Consider the following 22,867-nt stretch of genomic DNA (forward strand, 5'->3'; position numbering starts at 1 on the left):
AACTGAAAATGCACTTAGAATGTTAATTTTTTATGTTATTTTACTTTTATTTTATTTTTTTAAAATAGAAATTAGAAGAGTAGAATTTAAATTTTTCGGATTTACTTAAAAACAGTTATTATTAGATTTAATTGTGAGTGTAAAAATTAAATTAAATTAAATTATTTTCTTACATCCATCTTTCTCAAATAAAAAAAAATAATTTCTCAGCATACATTGAGCTTAGCTGTCACATAACAAGTGGGAATAAAAACAAAAGCACAAAACCAGTTTCTGTTGCTTCACAAACAAAACGACAATCACATCTTCACATGGGCAATGTGGAATAATGACATCTGCTCAATCCTGCCCAATCTCCATGTCTCTAAGTTACAATTCAATTTATATACTTCTGTTTCAGACACATTCTCATAAACACCTGTGCTCAATTTATTAAAAACAAATTACTTCCTCCATACTTCACTACCTCGGACAATATATCAGCAGTTCTGAATTCTAACATAGTAAATTTCATAATCTTGAACTAAAAGTTCAATACCCGTGAGTAGTTGATGATAAATTTCTGTTCTTGAATTAAAAAAAACAAGAGATTGCTGTATTCTATGAGCTATATCCACATGGGTGCTCTGCCCCACATGAGTCCCCAAGTCAATCCCCCATATGCTGTGCAGCAGCTTCCAGTAAAATGCCAGAATATAAAGGAAAACAAATCACAACCACCAACTCTCCCATGTGTTTCTTTCTCTGTGGGTATTTTTCTTTCCACTTGTAGTAGATTGATCATAGGTTCAGCCAAAAAACAGCTGATGGATTGTTTTGATAATGACCCTTTTGAGCCCTTAGCCAGTAGGGAAGAAAAGGTGGATGGTGTTCATCAGCTTTTAGAGGAGGGTTGGTTCTTTGGGAAATTGCTTACCAGAAAACCAAGAAAATCATCATTAATGCAGAGGTGTTACTCTGATCTTTCTCCAAACTATGATCAAGCAATTTTAGTAGAGAATAGTCCCTGTTTAGACAAATCTTCATCAAAGAAAGTTGTAGGTAAGTTGACTCGTGCACCATCCTTGCCACCTTGTATAGGCAGGAGAGAAGAGAAAATTGAAGATATAAAACTCACCTGCAGACAACAACCCATTAAATCAATTGCTTGTAAAGAAGGTATTCAAGAGAATAGGAGGAGCAAAGGGATCACAGGGCAACCATCAAAACCCACGTTACTTAGAACACCATCTCTACCGGCTAGTATGGGGAGGGATGAAGAAGGAGAAGAAGACGACAGTGATATTACAATGAGCAGATTGATTCGCCTAGCAATGCCTCCTCGTCAAACTCCAAAGGTACCTACCAAAACTTGCATTTTTCAGCTCTTCAAAAATGTTAGGCCTATTGTTCAATGCTAAAATTCGTTGCTGTGTTGCAAGCTGACATACTTATTTCCTCCATGGTTGATAAATCTATAGGAGAATTTCAGATATTCATTATCTGTTAACTTCGATTTGTTTTAATAAGAATGGATCAGCAAATCAATGGAGTACTAATCATATAAGAGGCACGATTAGAGCAATAATTAGAACATTTGAAAATTAATCACTTACGCACAGCACAGCGACGGATGTACAGTGGGATCAAGAGTGCTAAGCAAGGGGCATAGCATCCTGAAATTTTATAAATTATTTAAAAAAATTATTATTAAGTTTTTAAAAAATTTGGTAGTTCATCCTATTTGAAAATTATATTATTAATCTATATTAAATATTTATATTTTTAATCCATATAATTTTTAATATACATATTATTTAATATCTATTGATGTGATCCTGAAATTTTTTAAATTATCTAGATATATTTAGCTAATTTTCTTTTAGCTCTAAATAAATGAGAAAAATTATTATTAAATTTCTAAATTTTTTAAAAAATTATTAATTAATTTTTATTTAAAAATTATATCATTAACTTATATTAAATATTTATATTTTTAATCTACATAATTTTAAATATTTAGTATCCCTTGAGTGACCCTCTGCAATTTTTTAAATTATTTAAGTGTATTTAGATAATTTTACTTCAACCCTAAATAAATAAGAGAAAAATTATTATTAAGTCTTTAAATCTTTAAAAAATTTATTAGTTCATCTCTATTTGAAAATTATATCATTAACCTATATTAAATATTTATATTTTTAATTCATATAATTTTAAATATATATATATTATTTAGTAGTTTAAATATCTATGTTTAATTTTTTTATTCAAATCTAAATAAATCTACTAATAATTTTTTAATAAATTACTAAATAACTTAATTTTATAAAATATAAAAATATTTCTACTCGTGTAATTTTAATGTAAAAACAAATTGATAAATTTTTAAAAATTCAAAAATTTAATAGTAATTCTCCACTAAATAAAATCGGAACGCTAGATATTATTTTTATAATAATAAACTATTCTATTCTATTTCAATCCAAAAAATTTACTTTTAATTTTCAATATTTCAACATCATCGGCGTATACTAATATTTTCCCTTTTCAAAAATATTTATAAGTTAAATTATTCATATTTATTTTTTATAATTACTTTCTAATAATAATTAATAATAATTATTTTTATTTAATTTTATTTATATAATTAAAATTATATATTAGATTATTTAAATTTATAAAAAATAAATTTTGAATTTTTAGAAAAAAATTACATGAGTAATGGTTTAAATTATTTAATATTTTAATAAATTATTTAAATATAAAAAATAAATAAAAAAATGAGTTTAGTAAATTATAAGTTGTATTAAATTTATTTAAAAAATAAATAATTAAATAGTATTTATGTGGGTAATAGGTTAAACTATTCAAACTAAAAAAAAATTAAATGAAAAAATTCATTCAACTCGCAAAATTTTATTTATATAAATTTTATCCATTACTTCAACTCTCAACTTGAAAACTCTCAACTTGAAAACTGTCTTTAATATCTATATTAATAAAAAAAATTTTAAACATTTTACCGAAAAAGTGAAATTAATCCCTCCAACTTAAAATTTTAAATTCATCACTGGCTATGCAGTTTCTTCCCCAAAAAATTAATGCAAACACAATGTATGCAGGGCATAACACAAAGTTCCAGCATACCAAGGTGCAGGCCACCAAGAAACTGGAAGCTGGAAACCATAGATACAGTTAAAGGGAGCCTAAAGGAAACAAGGAATCAAGGATCCTCTAATCAAAGAACTATGCAGAGAAGCCTAAGTAATCTGGAATCTCGAGAAGTACAAGGATTCAAGGACTTGGGATTCCCCGGTTTGCAAGGAAAGAAAACACAAAACCGATATCATCAAGACCAAGATGTAGTGAGGAGGAGTCCTTATCCTTCCAAGGCATGGCATGTGCCAATGCAAGGCTGTGCACCTCCAGCTCCCATTTGGGCTGCCAAAGGTTCTGCACAAGAAATGAAGGCGCAACTCAAGTGTTGGGCCAGAGCAGTGGCCTCTAATGTGCGCTAAATTTGATGGCCTAAACTCTGAACTTTTAGCAAAGACTCTGACAATTAGTCGCTGTTAGCTGATTCAGTTTTCTTGGTCTTGTGAAATTTTAACTCCATATTGCTCTAATAATTTGGAGATTCGATAAATCTGTAAAATAAATAATTCATTTTTCTGATATTTGCTTTATTTTGCAATAATAAAACATTATTCTGATTTCATAATTCTCTTAATTTTGTTGATTTAGCTCATTGATTTATGTAAAAGAGAAAAATCCATTGATTTAATAATTGACTCAAGTTTATTTTGCTTTTACAGAGCATAGAAATTTATTTTACAAGGAGGAAAAAAGAGAATTAAAAAAAAAATTAAGGAAGATATTTTATGAATTTCCATACAAAATTTCCAAAAAAAAAATTGCAGACAAGAAGATATTATTATGATAGAGCTCCAAAAACAAAGGAATAAGAAGATAAGTAATAAAAAGAAAAATCCATTTCCATTGTTCTCTGAAACATTCATCAAATGTTGCATTGCCATCACCACACACTCTCTACTCGGTTCTTCCCCCTCTCCCTCCACCGCCGTAGCCCTTCCCTTGCTTCCACCTCTTTCTACAAACCCACCTCTCCGTTCTCCTTCTCAGCGCTTCCGCCTCCCAGACCCGACTTATGGCTTGCGGAGCTCCCCGACCTGGCGACTACCGTGACACCCATTACTCCACTGGAGGAGGGTGGTCCCGTAGAGCTCCCACTCTCATCTCCTTCCATTTTTGCTACTACAGATGACCCTACTCCTCTCCAGGTGGCTACTAGCGTCCTCCTCACTGGAGCCATTGCTGTCTTCCTCTTTCGCTCTATTCGTCGCCGAGCTAAGCGCGCTAAAGAACTGGTATTTCACTTTTGAATTTCTTCTTGATGATATTGCAGCAAATCTGTGTTGTCTTGCTGTTATGCTTTTAAGAAGTGCATTTTGGTAGATGGGTTTGCTGAATTTTTATCAGAATTGAGTGTTAAGTATTGCCTTCCCATGAAATTTCATATCAAATTACTTGTTATCATGATTCAATTTGAATTCTAAGTGCATCTGTATTAGTATCTGGTATAATGATTCAAATGGGCATTTGATAAAATTGGGGTTTGTTCAATTTATTAAATTTAATCACTTTCTTTTTAAACTTCAGCTCCTTCAGGAATTTTGAGCAAGTGTATTATGTGTTTTTTAGAGATTTAGGTCTTCTGGAGCAAAGAAAACAATAAAAGAGGAAGCATTAGATAGCTTGAAAGCAATGGGATCAGCTACCATTGATGCCAAGAAGCCTCCTTCACCAGTTCAGGCATTTTTAGGAGGAATATCAGCAGCAGTGATTGCACTTATACTCTATAAGTTCACTACTACTATTGAGGCATCTCTTAACCGCCAGACTATGTCAGATAATTTCTCTGTTAGTTCCATTACTTAACCTTTTTCTCTTTCTTTGTATGGTTTCATTTGCTTATCAATTTTGGTCAGTTTCATTATGCTAATGCAAAAACTAAAGAAGTCCAATCAATTAAAATCTTATCCAAATAATGTCTAATGGTAATACTAAGATCTCCTGTATTTTTTATATGGGAGAATTACTGTCAGGTCCCTAGGTTTTTAGAAAATTAACTAGTTAACCTATTTCAAAATCACTCAATTAAAATGTCTTCATATTTTGTAAAATCATACTCTTTAGTCCTTTTGTCAAAAAAATACATGAGTCAACTTATTTTATCATTGGTCAGAAGGACTAAATAGTAAGAATATTTAAAATTATAGGGTACTAAATAATAGCTATAGATAAAGATATAGGACTAAACAGTATAAATAATTCAAAGCAACTGACAGTTTTTTTAATGGAAAGACTAAAGAGTTGGATTATACAAAATATATGAGCGTTTTAATTGTGTGATTTTGAAATAGGAACTAGTTAGTTTCATAAAAACTCAGGGATTTGATAGTAATTAACCCTTTTCTTATTGCATACTTCAGAATATGCTCACCTGTTGAAATAAAATGCTTGATCATTGTTGGTGAGTACACATTGAACTTGTATAATTCTCACATTCTTCTCATTTTCCTGCTTTTCAGGTTCGTCAAATAACTATAACAATCAGGTAGCCATAGCCTCCCTTAGCACAATCTTCTAACATATTCAATTTCATTTGTATGAGGAAGTTGTGAAATCTCCTTGCTGTTTGCAGGACAATTATAAACGGGTTATGCTACCTTGCAACATTCGTTTTTGGCATCAATGCAGTTGGTTTAATCCTTTATTCTGCCCAGCTTGCCATCAACTCTTTCATGGAAGATTCTACTAGTGAAGAAAGTGAAAGTAAAGGCAATGAAAAGTCAGGTTCGCTGAAGTCAACAACTGAGAGTTCTACTGCTGAATTGAACAGCAGCCAGGGAGATCAAAATCCAGACAATTCACAGTAGCAAAAGAGAGAATCAAAGAGTAGGTCTCTGTCCTTTTAAATCGTTTGTATTTTGAAGGGGAACAGGGATGGGCATAATCAATTTTGATCTTGCAATTATAATCACTTGTATAATGCTGTTAAAATTTCATAGTTTAGCCAACCAATGCTCTGTGTAGTGGATTTGGTTACACACTAAAATGATTGCATATGGAATAAGGCAAAGCTAGTAGGACATGTGATTTGGTGGGTAGTTGTCCATGTGATGATTTAGAGAATAAGCCTCGGCAAACTTGGAAGCTTGGGAATGTTTGGTCATGTTGGGGACGGATTTGAGGAACTTAGATCCAAGTGGTGCCAGAGAACTCACATGTCCATATAATTCCATTACAAATTACATTTACTAATGCATAATTTTACTACCAACTATCAACGTCCATTTCCTCCTTTGGTACCGACTGAACATGCTAGTCTCCGAATTTGCATCACTGATTTTTTTTTTTTTCTTTTTGTAAAACTAGTCGTTTGTCCACGCATCATTTATGTATTAAAATATTTTATATTATTATTATATAAAATAATATATTTTTTATATGAATTCACTTTTCTTAAAAAAAAAAGAAATAAGGAGAATTATTTTCCTTTTTATATTCAATTTTGAACTTAAAATTATTGATTAATAGAGAATAAGTCATAATATATTATTTTATTTTTTGAAATTCAAAATAATATAAGAAAGAACTATTGGTTAAATATACTATTTATTATCATCAAATAAAAAAACATTTTTAGAGAAAAATTAAAAATTTAATTAATATGCATATTTTTAATTTTAAAATAAAAAATTTAAAAATCTCAAATATTAATTAAGTATAAAGTCATATATCATTAATTTTTATTATATAAAAAAATTAAAAATTTTACTGATTATTATATGTTATTAATATTCAATAATATACTCTATTTAAAAAATTATATTTAAAAAAAATAAAATTTACTAAATTTTAATTGTAGTGGAAGATTGAATCATTTGAATTAAAAAAATTTCTTAACATTTGAACAATTATCGTCCAACGAATTGAGTTGGCCAGCAAAAATTGTTCAGACATGTATTTCATATTAAATATCGAGGAATAATAATAAAAAAATTTTAAAATACAAGTCATTTAAAAATATAAAAAATAAAGATGTATAAAAAAAATAAAGGAATTGAATAAGGTGAAGATTTATTAATGTAATAAATTATAATAATTTAAATTTAATAATTTAGTTGTTTAAGATTTGTAACAAGAGTATTAAAAATATTATTTTATTTTTCTTATATTTTAATTATTTATATTTATTTATTTTGTGTATAAATTATTTGAATAGAATAAAATTTTATTTTAATAAAATTTTATATAATATTTCTATTAAATTTTTAATTGTTTTATGCTTTATCACAATTAATATTTTTTATAATAATTTTAATCAATTATATATATTTATCTATATAATTTTTCACATTAAATGAATAAAAATATATAAGATATGATTTTAAAAAATATCAAATCAATAAACTAATATTTACATAATATTTTATTATAGACTTATATATATTTATATATTTTTTGACAGTAATTTATTTATTATTTAAATATTTTTTATATGGTGGTTCCGATTTTTTTAAATATATTTTTAACATTTAATTTATTATTAAAATAAAAAATATATTATAAATTTTTTAATAATAAAAATAATTAATAATAAATTATATTTATTATATTAAAAAATAAGAAATCAAAAAATCATATGTGATAATAAAAATAATACATTTATTTAATATACATCAATTATTATTTTATATAAAAATAAAATTAAAAATATAATAAATTTGTGCCATATGGAATTAGTCATTTATCATAAATTTACTATTATTCACATGAGAGATGGAAAACATGCAATATTAATTAATTAATAAGCAGACAAAAGTGATTAATCAATTTAGTCAAATTTATTGCAGCTAAAATTTTTTTATTTTTTTTAAAAATTTTTTAAAAGAATATATTTAAAAAATATTATATATTTATGTGTTTAAAAAAAAATTAAAAAATAGTCCTTAATAAATTCAGCAGGGGTATGGTGTTATCTCAACATCTGTAAATACAATTTATAAGTTATTAATTTTGCTTAAATTGAATAAGATTTTGAATACTATTGAGAATCAAGTTTTGTGCATGTGGCACAACAAAAGAGAAACATATACATAATCCCATGTTTTTTTTTTCTATTATCATATTATACATCACAAAAAACCCATCTGTTCTGAAATTTATTAAATCAACTTTTAATTTTAGTATTTGACCGTACTTTAATATTCAATATTTTCATTTTATATATCTTAATACTTTTTTTTTTTACTTGAAACGATTGTTCTTAAGTAACTAAAAATATGATAATTTTGATTGACCTTCATTTAGTAATTATAAATTTTTTTGGTGCGTGATTGATTCATTATTTTAAGATCCAATTACTGTATAAATGGTAGAAGAATTATTTATAATTTAAAAAAAGTGAAAAATCTAAAAATCCCGAGATTCTTTTCAAATGGGTGGATCCACAAACTTCTCAAAATAGAAGAACACATAGTAATAAAGCCAATGAGAAAGGTGTTCAAATTGAGGCAAGCAGGAGGAACTACCGAGCTGGTGGACTACTTTATGAACATGCATCTAATCTACCCACATGAAAGAAAAAAAAAGGATTTTGAGGCAGGCAGAGGTGGAGTCCAACTTTTCTTTGGTTTTGGCTTTGATGCTAAATTATTCATGTACTAATCTTGGCAGAAGACAACAAAATGTGCCAATACTACCATCACTCTCTCAAAGAAATTCTTGTCCTGCAAAGTTAAAAAGCCTGCATTTATCTCTGTTAAAAGCTAACCACCCATCATGCTTTGGAACTTGATCTACTCGCACACAATACTAGTGTTTTTGCAGCCAAATCTGCCAGTAGCCCTCCTCATTTCTTCATCACTCATTACAAGAAAATCATGAGTTTTATGTTACTTAAATAATTGGTATACAGTCCGTATAAATTACTCTTAAATGTGTAACATCATGATCCCAAATGGCCTGTAGACTTTGTGATAATTGTTAAGTCCAAGTACAAATCTTCACCCATAACCATTCCAATTCAAACAAAATCATATTCATATATCAATCAACAAGACTCATAACAACATGATGGCTCATGTTTTTGACAAGATAATCCTCCTACCCATTCACACCACCACCTTAACAAATATCACGTCTATGTTAGTTATAGTCTCACCCAATTATGAATGTTCGACTAATTAAAAATAATAATAATAATAATAAAATTAAAAACTAAAGCAAAATACATTTACATGGATGCCATTGCAGTAAAAAAACACTATTAATCAACTACAAAATTACTGATTTACCATTACAACTTACCACGCCCTTTTCTTGCCAAGATTACTTCACTAGACTCGCTTTAGTTAATAGTTAGTACCCAACCTCGGCGGCGCCGACCCCAATCGTCGCCGGACGATGCGGCTCCAGCTTCCTATTCTTCCAGAAACAAGCCTCTGGTGCTACTGCCGGTGAAAGCTTAGCTGCTGACCTCATCGGCTCTGACTTGCAGCGCGTTAGCACAAACGGCTCATAAACCTTGCTTCCCACCAGCTTCTGCTCAATCGCTGTGGACATAGACTCTGAGCCAGCCGCTCGAACTGGCGGCTTAGCCGGATATGAACATGAAGACCTAGGTGGTTGCTGCAAGTTGTTGTGCAGCGGCCGAGGATTGATGTCAATGCTAATCCTTTTCTTGGGCTCATCTCTACCGTCCTTTTTCTTAATGGGCCTTGAATGCTCTGGTAACCATCTGATGAAATCCGTGCTGCAGACCCAGGTCTCCTTGGATACTTCCATTGACAGCTTAGGCTCACGCATCATTAAGAGCAAGCAATCTGGTAACGTTGGCTGACTTTCTCTCTCCTTTGACTTCAAGTTCATTTCGTCTTCTTGGGTTTTCGGGTATACCGGTTCGGATCCTTCATGGGTCGCCGTCTCTTCACTTTCTCCTCCACCCTCTTCAGGCATGCAGATTGAATCTTTCTCTTCCCGTGCTTCTTGTGTTGCAACTTCTTCTGCTAAAGCTCGAGCAGTCTCAGCTGATTCTGATTCATCTCGGTCTTCTTCTGGTAACTCTTGGCCAGCTTCTTTAGGTTCTTGCTCTTGATGTATGGGCACATTATCATCGCTGGGATTGCTTTCTTGTTCGTTTTCTTCTGCTCTAACGAGTTCATTTTCCTTGTTATCTTCACTTTCTTGGAGCAACTCTTCATTTTCATCTTTCTTCGAGTTTTCTGTATCTTCACCTTCTTCTCGTAAGGGAGAAGGACCCTCCAATGGAGTTTCTTCTGTTTGCTCTTCTTGCTCCCCTAAATTTCCTTCCTCCACAACACCAATATCCAAAACAACTAGATTTGCTTCATGTTCTTGAACTTGATGCTCTTCAGCGTTTTCACAAGAAACCCAGTTTTCATTCATCAAATCCTCTTCATGCTTCATTTCTTGCTCAAGCACTGGTCTTTGAGCCTCTTCATCACCACCTCCTCCAACCTCTGCATGATCCTTTTCTTCTCCCTTATTTGTATCGTCTTCACCATCTTCCTCATCCTCAACATTTGGAACAGGTGCTTCCCAAAATTTGTTAGCAAGAGCAGCCATTTTCACAGGGTCAGATCTGCACCTCATCAATAACAAAGCATTCTTTGGTGGGATGCAAATGCTCAACCTTGCTTCCTCTTCTTGCATACTCTCATTTCCTTCTCCATATTTCTCTTCTTTGAATTCTATCTCTTCAAAAACATGCCTCCTGTAGCTCCTCCTCTCTGTATACTCTTCTCTGTCCTCTTCATCTTCTCCAACCACCAACTCTATTTCTCTTCCCTTTCCTTCTCCCTCTTGCACGGTCACCAGCCACCGCGCTAACACCGCCACACAAGAGCTTCCATTGCTGGATCCTGCAGCCTTCTCTTCCTTCTCTTTCTCGCTTGCCGTACAGGAGGAACGGCAGGGTAGAAAGCAATTGAACTCGGCACCAAATGCCCTTAAAGCTTCGCATATGGTCAAAGGCAAATGTACCCATCTCTGATTCCTGTGCGGTAAGCGCTCCTGTTGCTGCTGCTGATTGAGAAACTGATTGTTTACATTGTGAGCAAAATCTTGATGGATACTGGGTTCAAGATTGTTAGTGTTGGTGCTGTTGGTTTGGTCTACTCTTCTAAAACTTACCTCACCTCTTCTCTGAGAGTGAGATCTAAGCCTGAGCTTCTTGCCCTGTTTCTTGGTCTTGACCCTGACCTGTCCAATGCAGGTAACCTTTGGGGAAGAAGGTTCAGGATTTTCAAAGGCACAGCCACGTTTCTTGCCATTGGTGGGGAACATAGGAGAAGCTTGGCCACCCTTCATGCTACCATTAGTTCTCAATCTTCTACTAAGAGAGTTGGAAAGAGAGATTTGAGAAGGTTCTCTGGCACGGCCAGGACTAACAATAGATTTAGAAGAGATCTTCATGGAAGAAGAAAAAGAAGAAGAAGAAGAGAAGCGAGAAGTGAATCAAATAAAGAGCTCGCTTGTGGTGCTAGTACTGGTGGAATTGTTGGTGGTGTTGGGTCGAGGGGTTCCTATCATTGTCCATTATTTTCCTTTTTTGGGTTTTTGGCGTATTTGAACATGGAGAACAGTGCAAGATATGAGATTTTTGGAAGGAAAGGTGATGGAAAATCACAGAGTGGAGTGTTGCGTGTTAGGGTAAAGACATGAATGTGCAGTGATGAACAGAGAAGAAATAGGGAATGGAAGATGATGATGATGATAGTGAAGTGGTATTTGTCTTTAGCAGAATGTAAACACAGGACTTGAGCTGAGTGCGGTGAGAAGTGATGTTGGGTTTTCTTTTGATAATTATGTAATACCAATTTTGCCCTCGGTGGTAATTCTTGCAACGAACAGCTGTCATCCAACATAAGCTTCCAAAGTGGGGGATTGTGTCGTAGACTTACCTGGGGCCAAGCCGACCACTGTAGCCACCGGAATGGGAACAAGGTTCAGAGTTCCGATTCAAAAGTCGACATGATTGGAACCAAATTTAAGGGTTTCCCACCGTAACTTCTATATCAACTTTAACCATTTTAATTAAATATAATGATTAAATTTTTCAAAAACAATATAGATTTTTTTTTCTAAAATAAATTGGAAATCTCTACTTGTAGATTTTAGCCTTTGGAGCTTTTCATCATTTGCTTGTATTCTTCCCCCTTCTTTGAACAAGCCTTGTATTCTTCCCTCTTCTCTATTCTACCTTCTTCTGCAGTCCTCCGCTTCGGTTTAAGTTTTTCAAGTAGCCTGATTTCCGATTTAAAAGTTAATTTGAAATTTTGAGCGATTCATCTGATTAGTCTAATTAATTCAACTTTTTTTTTTACTTATTAAATATCTAATTTACAAGAAAACGAAAGCTGAAGATGAGAATGAACTTTGAATTATTAAGAAATAATTGAAACGAAACATCAACCTCAATAGGTAGAAAGCCATGTTCTATAGAGCCCTTGATGAACGTGGCCAGGTCAGTTTCATATTGAACAAACCAAAACATTCATGTATTGAGAATATCAATCGCCATCTTTGAACCCGCTTTAAAACCCGACCCGAAAACAAATTAGCCGTTTTCTGAAGGTAAACGACAAGGTGGCATTCTTGATATTTTGCAGGAAATGGTGGGCCTTTTTCTCACTCTCACATCACAGAAGGGTTGATAAATGATAGCGACGAGGTGAAAAAAACAGTGAAGAATTCAAGGATGCACGTGACCACATTAGCCTCAAATATCGTTTTTGCTCCCTACTTCGCACCCATGCATACGTGCATTACAATCTCTTAGATATAAAATTAATTTTCTAAATTACCATTTATATGCTTTATTTGATAACAATTTTAAATGTAAAATGAATGAATTATAAAAAATTATTTCACACCGTATTTAAAATTATTATTAAAATAATTAATAACTACTAAACTAACCAACGTTACTTAGAAGGGAATGAGTAAATATTAAAATTAATATACTATGTTGCACAAATAGAAAGGAAAATTAGAAAAAATAGGCCCACTTAAAATTTTTTATTAATTTTTTTAACATTTTAGTTATACTCATCATAAAATATTAAATTTTTTATTAAATATTAAAATATATTTTAGTAATTAATAAGAGATTATTTAGAATAAAATAAAATAAAATAAGATTATAATAATTAATTTATATATTAATCATATATAAAAAATTTAAAAATATATAATAATTTTAAAATAATTAAAAAAGGAAAAATTAAAGAGAGTAAGTATATTTTATTATTTTCTATTTGTTGATTCAGATGTTTGAATTTTAAATCTAATTGCAGGGGATACATTTTTTATTTTATAATCATTATATTTTGATATGTTTTTAACTAAATAAAAATTAATTTTAATTATTCTATCATAATAAATTTAATATAATTAAAAATATGAACTTACAAAGTAAATTGAACCCACTTATTTAATTTAATTGTTGTCATTACCTTGTAATTTATTTTTTTTATATAATTAATTTAAGTAATATCATAATTTTGATACTAATTTAATTATTACTCTCTTCATTAATATTAATTTTTATTATATTTTTAAAAATTATTTTGCTCAAATTATTTATTGCTTGAAAAATTTAAAAGAATATTAATTAATATTTTTAAATTTTACTAGTATTTTAGTAAACATAAAGAATTATTTTTTATTAATTTAGAATTTTAGTTTATAGATTTTAATTATTTTATTTTAATGGTGGATTATTAAAATAATTAAGGTATATTAAAATAATTTATTAAAAATAGCTCCCTAATTACAACACACTTTTAATTGATGTTTATTTATAGTCTCTCAATTTTATTATATTTTTAATTAATTTGAAAATTTATAAAATAAATAAAAGAGAAATTTATAATAATTAAAGAGAGGGTATAAATCAAAATTAACCGTTAATAGAAGTGGGTGGTATAATTTATTAGTCTAAAAGCTTGTTGAAATTAGTGCATTTTCTTCAATATCGTCTAATTTATTATTCTGAAACATAGTATATATATATATTATTAGAGCTTTCTTCGGGCAATGTTCAGAGATATGGCACGCGCATAGAAAAGCGAGTAGCAATCATAATAATATTCGAAGAACCAAAAGTGCCAAAGTGCCTGTATCCACACTACACGCACAACATAGAGAATCGCAAACAAAAGGGCGCGTGAAGTCTATAAAGGGCAGGTTCACTTCTTATCCTCTGCAAAAGTGATCACCGTACTCTAACCCAAAAGACCCAATAAATCACTTGCCACGTCAAAAGACATTTGAGCCTCACCGACGTGGCAGCTAGCGAATGGAGAAGCAGAAATTTTCAGGGATTTTAGTGTAGTAGGTTGTAGAGAATTATGACTGTGTACATGAGCAATGGAGAAGGCAGACTGAGACTGCAAAAAGCAAAGAGCAAGAAATGAAAGGGAAACCCTAACTTGATGAGGGAAATAATAAGTGGGGTCCAAGTGGAAATTGTAAAGAAATGAAGATTGAATTGACCAAACATTTACACTACAAGCAGACAAAAGTTAGTATCAAAGGCTGCTTAAATATGCTTTAACTATGAGATTAAAGTAAGCTTTTGAGTCTTTCTGGCTGTTGGCCTTACTTTCAGGTAAAGCCAACTGGTTAAAAAAGGTAATCATTTAAAAAAAAATGTGCTAAACCCCAAAGATTAGGTATGGCATTCCTCCCTAATATTATTGGAGGAAAAGAAAAGGACAAATTACTGTATATTTCATGTGTATAAAAAAATCTAAGTAAACTTTGGCTTTGTTGTGTTTTCCATCTCTCTTAAGTTTTCTTAGAGAGGATTTTCTCTCCGTTAAGGTTCCACCTCAGAGGCAGTAGGATTTTTTGCCGTTGCTCCAACTCCTTCTGGACAGAGGTGGCTTCTCCATTTCATCCAGTAGTGAAATTTCTTTTCTCTCCTATCGGGTGAAGTTGTATTGTTCTTTTTGTCAGGTCCTGTCCTATGGATTTGTGGGATTCTTACTCGTTTCATTTTTGGGCTTACTCACCTTGAGTTGGGCCTAATCGTATTCAATTTTATTTCTTTTTCAACAATTTTGCATCAATAGTTGTTTTGTCTTATGTTTTGTTTCAGGCTTCTAACTTCCTCTTCTTCTCCTTTTTCTTTTTTCTTTTTTTTTTTTTTTCAAACTGATTCTGATTGAAGTTTAAACTTGAAATATTAGAATTCTAACAACTTCAATATCAATGAAGTAAATATGTCGATGGCCTCTTCTTTGTAACTTCTCCTCTTAAAGGTTTTCATATGATACTTTACCACTGTTGAGTTATGATTTCTAAAGACACAAAAAACAGAAATTTGATATCTTTTAAAATTTAACTAAATACAGTTAAGGGTGTCAAAAAAATCATTGTTGGGAGAAGAAGAATATGCAAAAGACAAATCAAAAAAATCATGTGCCCAGCTGTTGACCATATCTTCCAGATATATGCTAAGAGACCAACACATCCATCATATTTAATTACAAAAGCAATTTTATTTGATTGAAATAACTCAATTATACACTCACTAGTACAGACCTTGATCCTATGTCAATTAGTTTATATAAAATTACTAGTTTATAAATTGTTATATATATATAAATGTGTGTAAATCTCCAAATATAATAATTATTTAAATATTTTTAAATAGTTACAATATATTTATTATTTTTTAATTAAAAAATGATTTACCATGTTTATATAAATTATATATAGAATAATGATATTAAGGTATGCACTTTGTTCGAAAGAAATCATGTACAAAAAGAGAATTCAAAAGAATTATGTATAAATTTTAGTTTATTTTTTAATAAAATTTTTCTAAATGGATTGTTTTTATTTTAAACATAAAAATTAATAAAAATAAATAACTAAATTGAACTTTTACAGATATTAAGTAAATTTTAAATTACTGTAAAAATTTTAAAAACCGTTAATATATAATATGTAACTTATAATATAGTTTTTATTTCTTTTTTAATTGTATAATCTTTAACTATCAAATAATTTATGATAATATGTGATTATAAATATAAACAAATGAAAATTAAAAATTTAAAAAATAAAATTTAAAATCTCTCAAATTTACTAGGATACACTTACAATATACTTATAACCTACTATTTAAATATATGATTTTACCAATACCTGTATACACATATATAATAATATTCATAATAATTAAGAATTAAAATATATCTTAAAGCATTCACAGTTTTATCTCCACGATAAATGCATATAATTAAACTTTGGAACGATGCTGGCTCAATAGCTCAATCTCCATCCCTTATCGAAAAATGAGAGAATATCTCCTAAAACCCATACAAAAACAGATTATTTGGGTTTTAATAAAATAAAATGACAAAAACAATGTTCAATTTAATGTGCTCTCGAGATCGATTCAAAACTCCCAAGTATTATATACACCACCAGCATGGAGATGACAAAACTTAACCACATCTTCCATTTTTTTTTTACAAAAAAATGATAAATGGATACAAATTTTCTATATGATAGATCATATTCTCATATTAAACCATGTTACACATATTCATTAATTTAAATGATTTAATTATATTTATATCATATAAGATTGGATCACCTTATCTTATAATTTAAAAAAGCTAAATATTAAAAAAATTCCTAGGTCATCACCTTATCTTAAACCTTTATAACTTATAGACTCCGTTTCACAATCAAAACAATGTTCAAAATTTTGACCCAGTTAAAAAGAGGTTAAGAGAGTGATTTATAAAAAAACTAATTCTTGTATAATTTGATTAAATATTACCTGAACAGCTATCCACTACTATAACAGCTATCAGCTACTATAACCGCTATTATTGCCGGTCACAGTCAACTTTTGCATGCAGTTGTACTCTTATAGTTCTAGATAAAACGCAATGATAGAATGAAATGCCACCAAAAAGAACGATTGCTAGATCCTTCGTTGTATAAAATATTATACACAAATAAGACCTTGAAAAATTAGTTACGTAGCTAAACTAGAAAAAACGTATTTAACGTATGCGATTCTTAAATAGAAAATGAACATTTGCAGGGGAATCGGGATACCTTCTTGCAGTAATTGAAATTACTGCACCATCTGCAAGCATCCTTAGTAAGACTTTCGTTATATTCTTTGTGTCATCAAATCCCAGATGATGACTTCCCAGCATTGGTATTTTCAGCTGCTCCATCATCGTCCTCATTCCTCTTGCCTGTCCGCCACAAACAAAAAAAGCACATACATAGATGAAGGGACCTCTTTAAGAAATAAGAACGCTAATGAAAACTATGATAAAAGGCTCAATATACAGCAAAAGTGCATGTCCAGCACACTGCCAGTATCAATCAAAACGATGTCCAAGGAGATCTTGTTCAATAAATAAGAACAGATGTAGCTTACTGTATAAGTGGGAACTTGCATCTACTATTGGGATTTTCATCACCCTAACATATGGTCTATCATCAGAATTAATTATACTCTCAATTATTGGCTTGGTTTATTCAAGCATCAACAGCATCTCACCATAGATAAATGCCAGATATTGTTTTACTCCAGCATTAAGTTTAAGCTCCAATATAGCAAATTAGGGGTGGGGGGGAACTGATGATCTTTCTTTTCTTGGTACAATTAGCTTCAATTGAGGTAGAGACAACTGCAGTACCATTAAGCTAAAGCTCAAGGTAAAACACATACGACCTTTCATGAAACATGAGAACTAAACAAATCAATGAACTTGCCTCTTTTCTTGGGTTATAGAAATTCTGATAAACATCCTTCAGATTGATCCACTCCATAAAGTATGAGGGAAGGTTGATTTTTGACACTTGGCATTGCCGAGGTATCTGTGTTTTCACATCCCAATTTCCACTGATAGCAATACAAAAAAAATCTATCAGAAAATGAATTTCAATGGTGCTGTTACTCAACTGAACAGATGATAATGATGCATGAGTAGAATCTCATTATGTATTTTTGACACTACGCAATCTTAATGAGACATTCTATGGACCATCAAGTTTAATGTTCCAACTCCAATGTGTTAAATAATAAATAATTTGTAATTTCTAGATGCATGAATCTAGACTAGTGTGTGACTAAGTTTATTATGTCTAGCTATTAATATGTAATTTCGCAATCCAAGGTGTAGCAGCTTGGTTAGTTTGAGTTGAGAAAAGATTATTAAAAGAAATTTAGAGGTAAGTTACTTGGTATCAAGAAGGCTATTTGGCTATTTGCATGAATTGCATCTCCAAATCTGAAAAGAAAAGATCCATTGAGACAGTATTATCAAATCTCCAAGTAAAGAATACCAGTTGAGAGATTGTGAAATCTCTTGGTAAAGAGAATTTGTTGAATGCGTGTTGAGTAGTGACTCCACTAGATAGAAGACAAGAGAAGTCTTCAAGAAAAGTCTAGTTCTCAATCCAAGGAGTAGCAGATTAAGAGCCAAGAATTCAGAGCTTGGTTAGTTAGAGTTGAGAAAAGATTATTAAGAGATATTCAGAGGTAAGTTACTTGGTATCAAGGAAGCTATGCATCTCCAGATCTGAAAAGGAAAGATTAGTTGAGAAAGTATTGTGAAATCTCCAGGTAAAGAAGACTAGTTGAGAGAGTGTGAAGTCTCTTAGTAACGATGTGAAATCTCTCAGTAAAGAGACCCTGTTGAAAAAGGGTTGAATAGTGACTCCACTAGATAAGAGAAGTTTTCAAGAAAAGAAATTAAGAGGTTAAAAGGAGAACCTCCAAAGTATTTGCAGTAGCCAACGGAGAATGAAGAGCCTTTTGTAGTGAGTGTTCAATTTAAGGTGATACTTAAGGAAATACTAGAAAAATTGAGATCTATTTGAGTGTGAAATCTCTTGGTAAAGAGAACCTGTTGAAAGAGAGTAGTGACTCCATTAGATAGAAGATGTTTTCAAGAAAAAAGAAAAGAAATTGCGAGAATTAAAGGAGAACCTCCAAAATATTTGCATTAGCCAATGGAGAATGAAGAGCCTCTTGCAGTGACTGTTCAATTTAAGGCAATACTTGAGGAAATACTAGAAAAATTGAGATTACTCCAGCAAAGTATGTGCGTGAAAAATTTTGTCCAAATCATCAACCAAATTTTTTGGCAAATGTAATATTTGACGACAAATTTGAATGGCACGAACAACATAGTTTCAAGGTGTACACCAAGAAAGAAGTTGAAAATGAAACTGCTTCACATGTGATAAGGTATTTAAAATATTTTTATAAAGTGGTCATTAATAAAGTAAATGAAAGAGAATTATACGATGCAAAAAATGACTTGGAAGATTTGAAAGATGCAAATGAGGCTTTAATGAAAAGTTTAGACGAGGTTATAGCTGAGCTACATGAATTGAAGGCAAAAATGGAAGAAAGAGGATTAGAGGAATTTGGAAGTAATGAAGAAGTGTTGCCATGTCAAGCCAAAAGAAGACTAGCATTTGCAGTTCTGATGAAGCCTCACAGATTTGAAGATTTTCAAAAGTAAAGTGGTCATTAATGATGCAAATGAAAGAGAATTATACGAAGCAAAAAATTGACTTGGAAGATTTTAAAGACGCAAATGAGGCTTTAATGAAAAGTTTAAAAGAGGTTATGGCTGAGCTACATGAATTGAAGGCAAAAATGGAAGAGAGAGTTATAGGAATTTGGAAGTAAAAATAAATTGGATGAGAGAAATAAATTCAAAACAACAGATATATGTCCAGAAAACAGTTGATGGACACCATTTAGAAGCTTCATTAGAGAAGTATTAGCATTAGGAAAAATTAACTGTTTATTTGAAAAAAGAAGTTCAGACTCACCAAGTTACAAATGCTGCTCGATTAAGATGCCCACCATGCCTTGGTTCCCACAGATGGTGATGAATCAACCAAGCTTCAAATTGTTGAATAACTTCATTAAATGGGAGAGCTGTGTCATGCCAAACTCTGCAAATGCATGATGGATATATCAGCTACTGCCAGTATCACGGGCACAGAAGGCCACACTTGAAAATAAATAATTGTCACATTCCAAATTGATTTTGCATCTACATTTGCTTACAATATAGTAGTTACTTTTAAATTTTCACACAAAAAACAGGTTTTTTGTACATATGACCAAACTAATGGCTCATGTAAGGAGCACATTACCCCTTCTCACAACTGATGTGGGATTCAACACCCCCTCACGTCCAGAGACATATTTATGGGAGGCCCAACATCGGATGGGAGGCTCTGATACCATGTTAAATTTAGGACAGGCCTACCTCACCTCAAAAGTTAGCTCAAGGGGAATGAGTGTCTATGGCCCATACAAGGGGCACATTACCCCTTGTCACAATCGACGTGGGATTCAACAAATATCAATCACACGTGAACTGGCCACCAGGGGTGAGCAAAAAACTCTCATTATTTGAAACAATTGGTTAACTGAACTAATGAATTTGGTTATGGCTTTTAAGTTTAGAAACCAATGCTATCCGAAATGGGAAAAGAACCCGAAATCCTCATATGCATTTATATTTTCTAATTTATTATATACAAATTTAATACATTATACAATTATCACGTTATATTTTTAACTATAAATTATTATAATTTATGATTAAAATATTTAATGTCCTTTATACTTAATTTAAAAACTAGCTTTTAAGTTTACACTATCGACTATAAATCGAAGTTTATTGATTAAAAACAACTGATAAAAGACTGAATTAATCTTCAAAAGAAAAAGGTCAAGTGATTAACTGGTCCCAAAAGTTCAGTTCAAGAAATGCTCAACAGTTCAATTATCTGAATTATGAGCGCCCTTACTTACTGGCTTGAGAAAATTGCTACCTTGCCTATGGCACCCAACTTGACCCAGTCAGCATTAACTGACAATGTAACAAAATGCATGATACTATGGACCAAGGATAACCAAGTATTTTGTTGACAGCTGTCATATATAAAACAATTGAACACAAGTACATCTCATAGATTTTCTTACTAATAAAGTCTTCATGTCAGGTGGAAAGATTCTCTAACTACCAATAACACTATAACACATAATTAAGCATGAGATTCCTATATAAGTAGCATACCGATCAACTCCAAACTTGCCATATTTGTTTCCTATATATTCATTTATTCTTTGTTCGGTCATAGCTGAGGGCCTGACAAACCTGTAAAAGCATTAAGGAATTTTGAGAATACAGAACAAGAATGCTCAAAAGATCACAGTACTTTGGTACCAACAATAGTCCCAAAGCATCACCATGAATGGCGAAAAAAGTATTATACTTCCCAATTAGTTTACAATAAACTATCATTTCTGTTACATTGAGAAAGCCATTATAAATGACGCCAAGCATTCCAAATAAGTAATCCATATAAGCGATTAACCTGTGGAAGAAGTCCACAACAGCCATGGTTTTTGCATCTATAATCAGCACAGGGAACTCGAGAATCTCAACTTTCCCCTCCAAATCAAAGACCAAGAAAAAATCAAAGTTTTGGGGGCGCATGCGTTCAACGTCAGCAGCATTCACTGAAAGGTCCCTAGAGCAATCATGATTAAACCTCTCTAGGTGGGTAGGGTCATCCATCTGAAGAAGCATGATAATTTCTATTAAGATAACAATTAAAGAAACGATCATGTTTTGAAGAAATTAACTTCAGTTCCCTTAGTACACTCCCAAGATAAAATGTTCGGTAACCAACATCTAATGCATCTGATTGAATATTTGATAATTATATCAAGTTGATATTCTAACAGATAAACATCATATTTTCATCCATTTTACATGTTGTAAAGACCTACTTACAAGAACTAAGCAACAAATCATATTCTTTTCCAGTACCTAGTTGTGAAAAAGAAGGTGACAGTGTGAAGCAAAAGGGGACATTATATTCTAAATACAAAACTAGTTTGTATGTGCAGATAATAGATGGACAAAAAATATTTAGGAAATATAATATACGTAAAGCGACAATCGATCAAACAGGTTGAATGCAAGCAGTAGTTAAAGTTCTAATAAGCCAGGAATAGGGTATTTAGAGATTACCTTGGTGCATTTGCCTTGTGTATAATACAAGCACATAGGTCTCCAACGGCAACTAGCATCAGGAACAGCAGGAGGCGAAGAAGAGTAAGGAATTGAAGGAGACAAACTACATTGGGCATAAGTTGCAGGGAAACTTCGATATGGACGGAATATTTGATTTGCGGGTTTTGGTAGGATTTCGAGGATTGGGACAATTCTTCCGCGGAAGGAGCGAACAGCCCTCCACGGAGGAACCTTAAGGAAAGACATAAGCTTCCCACTGCTCTACTGGATAGCTTACTGCGGTTTTGAGACAAGAACCCGCACCCTCTCTCCCCCCCCCCCCCCCCCCCCGGGTTTTGTTTTTGTATTTTTTTTTTTTTTGGACCAATGCAGATAAGATTTTTTTTTTTTTTAATTTGTTTTAATTAGAAATAAATCTTTATAAATATACAAGTTATTTAAATTTTAAAATAAATTAAAATAAACCTTTCAAATTATTTTAAAAAATCCTCATATTTAACTCATATATTTACTTTGTCTATTTCATTTGTCTAGACTACATTCTTTGGCGATGGTTATGAATTTGTCAATTAATTTTGCTAAGAAGATAATTAAAATTAAATCACAATCAAATTTCATTTAAGAATAACTTATCAATCCATTTTCATCGTGCAATAAATTCCATCCAATATATTAATATATTTTTTTTAAAAGGAAATCTCTAAATTATTTCT

The 22,867-nt window shown here is 31.3% G+C and overlaps 4 protein-coding genes across 5 annotated transcripts; 2 read left to right on the forward strand and 2 right to left on the reverse strand.

Moving 5' to 3' along the window:
• Window positions 1-558: 558 nt before the first annotated feature.
• Window positions 559-3,656, forward strand: LOC110612454. Its single transcript, XM_021753252.2, has 2 exons — window positions 559-1,337; window positions 3,105-3,656. Exons 1-2 carry the CDS (start codon window positions 603-605, stop codon window positions 3,498-3,500), a joined length of 1,131 nt encoding a protein of 376 aa, XP_021608944.1. The 5' UTR covers window positions 559-602; the 3' UTR covers window positions 3,501-3,656.
• A 278-nt stretch (window positions 3,657-3,934) lies between these two features.
• LOC110610741 lies at window positions 3,935-6,085 on the forward strand. Its single transcript, XM_021750799.2, has 4 exons — window positions 3,935-4,370; window positions 4,705-4,923; window positions 5,595-5,620; window positions 5,708-6,085. The coding sequence occupies exons 1-4, from the start codon at window positions 4,005-4,007 to the stop codon at window positions 5,940-5,942; spliced, it is 846 nt and encodes a 281-aa protein (XP_021606491.1). The 5' UTR covers window positions 3,935-4,004; the 3' UTR covers window positions 5,943-6,085.
• Window positions 6,086-9,093: 3,008 nt separating this feature from the next.
• Window positions 9,094-11,840, reverse strand: LOC110611824. Its single transcript, XM_021752330.2, has one exon. It carries the CDS (start codon window positions 11,503-11,505, stop codon window positions 9,430-9,432), a length of 2,076 nt encoding a protein of 691 aa, XP_021608022.1. The 5' UTR covers window positions 11,506-11,840; the 3' UTR covers window positions 9,094-9,429.
• Window positions 11,841-17,020: 5,180 nt separating this feature from the next.
• Window positions 17,021-22,459, reverse strand: LOC110610710 (uncharacterized exonuclease domain-containing protein At3g15140). 2 transcript variants are annotated; one of them, XM_043954571.1, is made up of 7 exons: window positions 22,152-22,459; window positions 21,490-21,692; window positions 21,189-21,269; window positions 19,927-20,052; window positions 17,851-17,980; window positions 17,429-17,444; window positions 17,021-17,343 (listed from the first exon to the last, which is right to left on the reverse strand). In XM_043954571.1, the coding sequence occupies exons 1-7, from the start codon at window positions 22,398-22,400 to the stop codon at window positions 17,312-17,314; spliced, it is 837 nt and encodes a 278-aa protein (XP_043810506.1). In that variant the 5' UTR covers window positions 22,401-22,459; the 3' UTR covers window positions 17,021-17,311. The 2 variants fall into 2 exon arrangements, with proteins under 2 accessions (XP_043810506.1, XP_021606448.2); XM_021750756.2 differs by lacking the exon at window positions 17,429-17,444 and having other exon boundaries at window positions 17,021-17,324.
• Between the last annotated feature and the right edge of the window lie 408 nt (window positions 22,460-22,867).

Source organism: Manihot esculenta, chromosome 3 (assembly GCF_001659605.2).
Source record: "Manihot esculenta cultivar AM560-2 chromosome 3, M.esculenta_v8, whole genome shotgun sequence".
Lineage (NCBI taxonomy): Eukaryota > Viridiplantae > Streptophyta > Magnoliopsida > Malpighiales > Euphorbiaceae > Manihot > Manihot esculenta.

Coding starts and splice junctions, on each gene's coding strand:
- LOC110612454 (XM_021753252.2), top strand. CDS start 603: ATGAGCTATATCCACATGGGTGCTCTGCCCCACATGAGTCCCCAAGTC. Junction 1,338..3,104: donor CTCCTCGTCAAACTCCAAAG/GTACCTACCAAA, acceptor CAATGTATGCAG/GGCATAACACAAAGTTCCAG.
- LOC110610741 (XM_021750799.2), top strand. CDS start 4,005: ATGTTGCATTGCCATCACCACACACTCTCTACTCGGTTCTTCCCCCTC. Junction 4,371..4,704: donor CTAAGCGCGCTAAAGAACTG/GTATTTCACTTT, acceptor TGTGTTTTTTAG/AGATTTAGGTCTTCTGGAGC. Junction 4,924..5,594: donor CTATGTCAGATAATTTCTCT/GTTAGTTCCATT, acceptor CCTGCTTTTCAG/GTTCGTCAAATAACTATAAC.
- LOC110611824 (XM_021752330.2), bottom strand. CDS start 11,505: ATGAAGATCTCTTCTAAATCTATTGTTAGTCCTGGCCGTGCCAGAGAA.
- LOC110610710 (XM_021750756.2), bottom strand. CDS start 22,400: ATGTCTTTCCTTAAGGTTCCTCCGTGGAGGGCTGTTCGCTCCTTCCGC. Junction 21,270..21,489: donor GTTGTGGACTTCTTCCACAG/GTTAATCGCTTA, acceptor ATGCTTTTACAG/GTTTGTCAGGCCCTCAGCTA. Junction 20,053..21,188: donor GGCAAGTTTGGAGTTGATCG/GTATGCTACTTA, acceptor ATGCATTTGCAG/AGTTTGGCATGACACAGCTC.